This window comes from Hyaena hyaena, unplaced genomic scaffold (genome assembly GCF_003009895.1).
Source record: "Hyaena hyaena isolate Hyena2069 unplaced genomic scaffold, ASM300989v1 scaffold_707, whole genome shotgun sequence".
NCBI lineage: Eukaryota > Metazoa > Chordata > Mammalia > Carnivora > Hyaenidae > Hyaena > Hyaena hyaena.
In genome coordinates, this window is record NW_024081342.1 from 108,251 (window position 1) to 116,952 (window position 8,702).

The 8,702-nt window shown below is 38.7% G+C and overlaps 1 protein-coding gene across 1 annotated transcript in view; it reads left to right on the forward strand.

Annotated features, from left to right (window-relative positions):
• The first annotated feature begins 1,074 nt into the window (after positions 1–1,074).
• Positions 1,075–8,702, forward strand: part of ICOS (inducible T cell costimulator) — a 23,165-nt gene continuing 15,537 nt past the window's right edge. Inside the window, exon 1 of the mRNA XM_039217703.1 lies at positions 1,075–1,188. Within this exon, the coding sequence (XP_039073634.1) occupies positions 1,131–1,188 (58 nt within the window). The 5' untranslated portion in view covers positions 1,075–1,130. The remainder of the gene's footprint in view (positions 1,189–8,702) is intronic.

Below are 8,702 nucleotides of genomic sequence, written 5' to 3' on the forward strand. Positions count from 1 at the left end.
AGAATGATTAGGATGATTAAATGAATTAATACCCGTATAAAACATAATATAGGGGCACCTGGGTGACTCAGTTAGTTAAGCATCCAACTTTGGATTTTGGCTCAGGTCATGATCTCATGGTTCATGAGAGCAAGCCCTGCATCAGGCTCTGCACTGTTGGGATTCTCTTTTTCCTTCTGCCCCTTTCTCCTGCTTTCTGTCTCTCAAAAATAAGTAAATAAACATTAAAAAACACATAATATAAACACACATACATAAATAATCCAGATTAATATGATATTGGTCATATTCTGTATTTTTGTATATATTAAGTATATATTATTTCACATTTAGTTATATATCTATTTTGTGTCAAGAGGAATATTCCATGTAAACACATACGTTTGTACATACATACAAATCTCCTTATTTATATTATTGTTATTGTCTGTTCTATCTCCCCACAGGGATGGAGAGACCAGGGGTGGGCTTTTCAACTTTCTTGCTTTCATTTGGGGCTATCAGTTCAGAATTCCTGGTTTCTACAGCCTGCTGTAATATGCAGAGCAGGGTTTAAGTTGGATTAAAATGTGCTTTGTCATTTGGGAAATTATAATCTACAGTGAATGAGACAGAAATATTTGTCAGACTCTTCTGTTGCTCCTCTTCCAGCTATACCTTCATTTCAATTTCTGTAATCATTTCCTTTAGTTTCTGTCCTGTTTCAAAGGCTTTCTATCTCTGGAGCAAATAACACAAGACAGAAAGGTGTCAAAAAATAGGTTATTTATCACACAGTTATTTTTAGAGCCTGTTATCCTTAATAACTATTGATCAGTGGAGTAGGGTGGTTCTGAGAATAAGCATGGTCACTGTCTCTGGCTTTATTGGAACCAGAGTGAGAGTAAAGCTTTTGTCTGTTTTCAAAGTTATCGGCAATCCATGGATTAAGCTGAACCCCCTAAGCAGTAATGCCTCTCGGATAGCCATTGACATCAATCGAGAAACACCTCCTTGCCTTGATGGTAAGTGTGACACTACATAAACCCTCACAAAACCCACTTCCTTTCCAGCAAATAGAAAACAGTTGAGAACATGAATTCACTGTCAGCTTTGAACACTGGAGAGGATTGTATCTGTTTCTGGCAAACATGAAGTTAGACCTCTGCTATTTCCTTCTCTTCTGCTTACAAGTTGAAGTCCTAACAGGTACGTGGCCCATTTTATATTTCTTATTAAGTTATAATTCAAATGAACATTAACAGAAACCAAAGGTAGGAAAAGTCAGGCACCAAATACAAGGGGTTTTTGTTTGTTTTTTTTGTGTTTTTTTGTTTTGTTTTGTTTTGTGTTGTTTTTGTTTTGAAAGTAGCAACAATTGCAGAAGAGCCCCAAGCGCTTGGTTCAGGGCGTTTGTTGCTGAGCAGCTGCTGATAGTGTGGAGTTTGTACTGCTTCCTTTGATATTGTGTTTTAAGATGAAGAAAAATGTTTCATCAGACCACTAAAATTTTAAACTACCTGCTTGGAGTTACCTGCAAGGGGATAAGTAGAAGAGTGGCTTACTGTTCTCAGAGAAAGATAAAAGGCAAAATGACGTGTCAACTGAATGAAAATAAAATAGTCTTGGCATTTGGACTGGGAATTCTTTTTGAAGGAGAAAATAAAATGGAAGGGCTTTGAAAAAAAGGATTTTGATTTTAATCTTATCTGGGTGATCTGGTGTCAGATATGCCGCAGGCTGCCACGGAGGATTTTTTTTTTTTTTTGACATTAAGTGTCAGGATCCCTCTAAAAGGCCAAGGAGTAGTGGGTGATGTAAAAAGACTCTCTAGTTGCTGGAGACATTAAAGAAAAACAAACCACCCTTTTAAAGTCCTCAATTCTCTCTCTTAGATGGTCTATTTGAACGATTTAAATATCAGACTATTTGAATGATTTAAATAATGCTACCAACAACAAAATTAATAAACACATTTCTGCTGCTTTTTCTTGGTACATTTTTGTAATACTTTTATCTTTCACTCTGATCCATGTTCTTGAGGTTGGCAAAAGCAAAGTGAAATTATATTAAATCGGAAAGTTCTATTAACACTAAAAGTGAAAGCAGAAATTTGGTAGGTATAATCTTGTCTAGACATAAGTTTTGCAGTGGTACAAGGAAACAATTTACTTTTCTCTCTAAAAAACTAAAAAGCAAAAGCAGGCTGGTCAAATGCTTCATCTTGTGGAAGTTCAAGGTGGCTCAAATGCTCTTATGTAAGGAGGACTGAAGAGGGAACAATTAGAGTCTACTTACAAGTTCTGAAGCCAGCTTGGGACTACTTGCTTGTTTATGCCTTTTCTACAACCCAGTGAAATATTTTAGCAGCATGAACAACAAACGAATAGCTTTGGAATGGATATTTATTTATTCATTCATTCACTCATCCATTCATTCATGCAGCGTCAAGCACTTCCCAGGCAGAAGGTACTGTGCAGGCTGCTGTGTGAACAAAGATGAGCAAAACCATATCAGTCACCACTCTCATCGTGCTAATTAAATGGCACAGACACACTGGGAGAGAGACATTAATCAAATAATCCCATGAATTAATAATCATTATAGCCAGAACTCAGAGGATGTCACAAAGAATTCTCTCTAGACTGAGTAGATATGGAGGTGGGGTTTGGAAGTGGTATTCACCCAAGTCTTTTGTGGAAGTGGCACTTGAATTAAGGTTGGAAGGATAAAGAGGAAAAAAGGGGGGGATGGTATGAGAGTGAGGAAGAAGATTCCATACCAGGAAGAGAAATGCAAAGAACCTGTGGCAAGAGGAAATGAAGTAAGGTCAGGGAACTGGAAGAAGGTAGATGTGCCTGAAGGAGAGGGGTTTGGGATGGTACAAGATGATGCTGGAAAGGAGAGCAGAGAGCAGACCATTCAGACTGTATGGGCCGTTTAAAGAATTTTGGATTTTTTTCCAAGAACACTGGTGCAAGTCATTGAAGGGTTTGTACTGCCAGAAGGCATCCCAGTATGTTAAACCCATTTGGGCACTTACAGTTGTTGATAATGTGCTTATTACCAGCTTGATACTTGAATTAATAATCATGTTATTTCTGTGGAAGGATGGATCCAGCCTTGGCAGAATTATTTCAAGTTGTTAGACTAAGCTGATAAAGAAATTGTGCTTCTAGAATAATGTTCATCTTAGATTCTCATGGAATAACACCAAAGTTCACTCTTACCACATAGAACACTATGCCACATGGCAAGCCATATTTTGGTTTGACAGGTGGCAAAACTGAAGTATGAATGAGTAAATGGAGATCGTAAGTTGCTAACAGTCTCCATGTTCAAAATACCATCACGATGCATACATCTACCACCTAACCATTCTTTTTTTTTTTTAATGTTTTATTTATAGGAGAGAGAGAGAGACAGCGTGAGCAGGGGAGGGTCAGAGAGAGAGGGAGTCACAGACTGAAACAGGCTCCAGGCTCTGAGCTGGCAGTCAGCGCAGAGCCCGACGAGGGGCTCGAACCCACCAACCGCGAGATCATGACCTAAGCGAAAGTCGGACGATTAACCGACTAAGCCACCCAGGCGGCCCCCACGTAACCGTTCTTAAGAGCCTAAGTGAAGTACACCAACCACGTGCAGGTCTCTTCCTTTGGCACATTTTTAATCCTCCCAACTAAGTAGGCTTTCTCATCCCACAAAAAGGTAAATAAGTATTCTTATCTTCAGTTGATGTTTGAAGAACCCCAGACCAGGAAAGGCTGAGTGATCTGTTAACATAGTAATTAGTGGCAGAATCAAGATGAGAACACCAAATATGCCTGACTCCAGAATTCACATTCTTTACTGTGAAGTAGCAAGAGCTATAACATAAGTTTTAAAAGGAGAGAAATTCTCATCAGTTTTGCATTTGGCTGGTGAGTTAATAGGTTGGAAATCTTGGTGATTTCTTGTCTTTTTAAAATGTTTATTTTTGAGAGAGAGAGAGACAGAGACAGAGAGACAGAGTGCAAACAGGGGAAGGGGCAGAGAGAGAGGGAGGCACAGAATCCAAAACAGGCTCCAGGCTCTGAGCTGTTAGCACAGAGTATGACACAAGGCTTAAACCCATGAACTGCAAGATCATCACAAGAGCCAAAGTCAGATGCTCAACTGACTGAACCACCCAGGTGCACTGGTGATTTCTAGTTGTAACTGTTGATTTCAGTGTAAAATTTAACAAAGTCATCTTCTTTTAGTGATTCTGGAATAATAGGAAACTCCTCGTTGTAAAATGATCTGGAAAAAATGTGACTCTACCTGGGATTGCAAGAACCTCTTTCTACACCTTATGGGCAGTGAGAACCATGTGGAGGACCTTATGAATTCTGATTTTAGAAAGACCTCTCTGAAAGCAGTGTGGAAGCTGTGCCTGAGTGAGAATGATAGAAGTCAGGTGGTGCTTAATAAATGTTCACATCTCACTATGTGTTCTGGGAGGAGGCTGGGAGGATAACCCTCAGGTGCATGTTGAGCCTTTTGTTTCTGAGGGATCCAGTCTGTGATTCCTGAATTCCATCACCTCAGGAAAAGCAGCCCTTTGCTGCCTGCAGACAGGCTCCTCCCCTGAGCTCAGGAGAGAAGCCTGCTGATCTGAGCTGAGCTTCAGCCCCTCCCACAACCCCCTCAAGTAGTCATGTTGGATTTTTAAAAATCCAGATAGTTGACTTTTTCCCCGCTAATGAATTCAGGCCATTCCCATTCAGTGTGATGAACCTGAAAATCCGGTACCCTTGATTTTATCCCTTTGCTGTCATCTTTATTTCTTATTTCTTTTCCTTTGCTGTTGTATTCCTTTGACTAGGCTTCTTTTAACTTCCCTCTTTGCTTCTGTAATTTGGAAGGTTCACTATGGTTCTTAACTGAGTAAGTCATTATGTTCAGAGTATCTTGAATGTCTATTTATTTATTATTGGATTAAAATAAATAATGCCAACGGCCTTGCCTGATGTGCTGACTCCACTGACATGAGAACTTCTGAAGGTTCTTCCCGTCCCACTCTCTCGCTGTCCTATTACTGCACCCCTGCCCCAATCTTGGGCAGACCATTGCTAGGTTTCCTCTTACAGTATCTTGTCTGTTTTAAGGATCCCTTCTTCACACTTCCTTCACCTATTTTCAGTGCCAGCATCCCTCTTGCCATCTGCTCTTGTCTCATGATCTCTGTTCTGATACCGTGATTAGAAGACTTCTGTCATTTTCTGCAGATACCCTGAATTCTGAATTCCAGCACAGGTAAAGAAGTCTTTCTTCAACTCTCATGGGTGACCAATATCTTTTCTGGGAATAGGATTCCTGGACTGAAGCCTTTTCTCTCAATTGTCTGTGGATGCCCATCCACTGTCTGCTGGATTCTAGGGTTGCGGGTGAACGGTTCCATGCTACTCTGATTCTCACTCATTTGTAAGTAACTTTAAAAAGTTCTTTAGGATCTTGTAAGCTATGTATTTCAATATTGGAATTCAGGAATGTTGCCAGGACATGCCTAGCTCTGAGTATTTTCATTAGCTTTGCTTGGGACTGGGTGAGCCATTTTAATCTGTAAACCTGAGGGTTTTGTTTTTTAATTTTCAAGGTTATTTTTCTCCCCATAGTTTAATCATATCTTTGTCTTTTTCTCTTCTTTCTAGGAATACCTATTATTCTCATGTAAGATCTTGAGTGCCTTGTTTTTTTCATCCACAGTTAACACAGTGGGTTTCCTAACTTCCCATTGGTGTTAGCAACCCCCTCAGATGAAGTGGAATATTATAGTTTTTAAATTGCTAGCAGCATATTCCCATTTCTTGGTAAAAACAGAATGTAGGTATGTAGAAAGGACCTGATTCTCATTTTGTTTTGCTCACTGTAAGGTACATAAACTTGTTTGACTTAAAAATTGGCCTCAATATTCATAGTTATAAACTGAGCAAAACACACAACTTTTACTACCTTCCTAGCTTAAGGATAGGAATTTTATATGCAAAAGGATTTATTAAACTTTGTAAATTAAAAATCACCTGTAGCCTTTAATACTCAAGGAAAGGACCACATTTACTCATTAAAGGGTTGTCTATGCAATTGCTATTCTAATAAATTGAGCCTTTCAAATGACACTTTTTGGTCATCCTAAGTAAAATATGACCTTTGGCATTTGAAGCCTTCTTATGAAAATTCAAAGCTAGGGGTGACTGGGTGGCTTAGGTAGTAAAGCATCTGACTTCAGCTCAGGTCATGATCTTGCAGTTCATGAGTTCAAGCCTTACACTAGGCTCTGTGATGATGGTTCAGAGCCCTCTGAGCCTTCAGTTTGCTTCAGTGTCTCCCTATCTGTCCCTTGCTTGCTCACTCTCTCTAAAAAATAAACATTAAAAATTAAAAAAAAAATTCAAAACTATGTTTTGGAAAGTAGAACTTAAGTATTTAGAAAATATATAACACAAATGAAAGTTGTTAATTAAAACATGATTTTTTTTCCATTACTTTAAGCCCATAAAGTTGATCAAAACAGACAAAGATTTCCAAGTTTAAAGACAGTCAAATGTTGGGGATATGGACCTCTTCTGGGTCACATATAATGTATTGGTGGCTGTTTCTACTTTGCTTGAGGCAATGCTAAGAAAAATCAGGTTGACTTTAGGGAGGGTGACAGAATCAAGAATTTTGGTTCTGTCAACCACTAGTTCTGATAGTAGCTTTTGTTTCAGCTGTGTTGACATAGGCATGGCACTTTTAACAAGCAATTAAAGATTTAAATATAGCTATTTTACATTTGAGAAATCAAACTTTTTGCAGCCAACATTTATATTTTCCTAGGGCTCATCACCAAAAAAAAATCCATTCATGGAAAACAACAACAAAATCTTTAGTTCACTCACAATAAAAGTTGTGTTTATTTTGTACTATCTAGGTCTAAGACAAAATTCTCACATTATTTCCTGTTTGTACTTATTTAATGAGAATGAAAATTTGTGTAGGTGAGTCCATGGTTTTACATGTCTACAGGCAGAGAAGTTACAGAATAATCGTTAAGAATTTTGTCAGAGCAAGGAGCTAGACTTTGTTGTAGATTCAATTACACAGGGTAGCTCACAGATCAACATACAGTGGTTGATGAGTGAGACTATCTAGAGAAATGAGTGTATTCAGCACAAAGTAATTTTATAAGAAGAAATTATGTATTTTTGGTATATGATAACTTTTTAAGTCACAGAATACATGTGTGGCATCAATGTAAACAGTACTTTAAGTACTTGGGATGATAATAAACCCAATACATCTGGCAGGAAAAGAAATATCCAAACATAACTTCCCTATCAAGCTTAATGTTAAAAGCTTTTTTCTTTTTTCTTTTTCAGCAAGTCTCTTAGCTTCTGGGCTTCAGGTTCTATAGAATTAGGGGGTTGGACTAGATTACTGGACTAAGGCTCCTTAAGAATGTGGGTTCTGGTCTCAGGTTGTCGAGGTTCATATCATGGTTCCACCACATAGTGGCTCAATAACTTTGGGCCAGTGATTCAAGCCTCAGTTTCCTGAAAATAGGAAAGGTTTCCTTGAAATAGAAAATCTGATGTAAAAGACTTATCAACATCAAATTATGTATTGCATGTAATGAATTTAACACAACATTCAACATAGGAGAAACTTTCAATGCTTATAAACTGTTGTTATATAAATACCTGGAAGCTTTTGAAAGCTTAAATATTTATTTAACTTCCAGTCCTGTTAGGCTTCAGAGAATTGGCTAGGTATCATTCAGTTTGAGTCTTTGCCTTTGGACTGGGAAACAATCCAGTCTCCAATATCCAGTAAACAGAATCTCTTGCTCTGCTTTTCTCATTCTTCTCCTCAGTACATTGCAGGACATTTGCCAATCATGCTCAGCCTCCATGTTTTTCTATGCATTCATTTATTTTATTGAGCTTCTAAAATGTTCCATGTCCTGGGATGATTTAGGTGACCATACTACGGTTCTTATCCTTGTGAAGCTCATGATTAAATGAGGAGGACAGACAAAATAATTATGATCTCAGATGATATGCGTTATAGATATATTGGTGTAAACAAAATGTTATTGAGAGCATAGAGGTAGGAGTCTTCATCTGGGGTCTCAGGGACCAATTTAAAATGGTTCTTAAAGGATGCTGGCAAGGATGTGGAGAAACGGGCACCCTCCTACACTGTTGGTGGGAATGTAAAGTGGTGCAGCCCCTCTGGAAAACAGTGTGGAGGTTTCTCAAAAAATTAACAATAGAACTCCCCTAGGACCCAGCAATAACACTGCTAGGAATTTACCCAAGGGATATAGAAATGCTGAGGCATAGGAGCACATGTACCACAATGTTCATAGCAGCACTCTCCACAATAGCTAAAACATGGAAAGAGCCTAAGTGTCCATCAACAGATGAATGGATCAAGAAGATGTGATTTATCTATACCATGGAATACTACATGGCAATGAGAAACAATGAAATCTGGCCATGTGTAGCAACATGGATGGACCTTGAGGGTGTTATGCTGAGCGAAATAAGTCAGGCAGAGAAGGACAAATATCATATGTTTGCACGTATAGGAGGATTAGGAGGAACTTGATGGAGGAACAAGGGGGAGAAGAAGGGCGGAAGTGGTAGGGGAGAGGGAGAGAGGCAAACCATGAGAGACTCTTGAATGCTGACAAAAACTGAGGACTGATGGATGTGGGG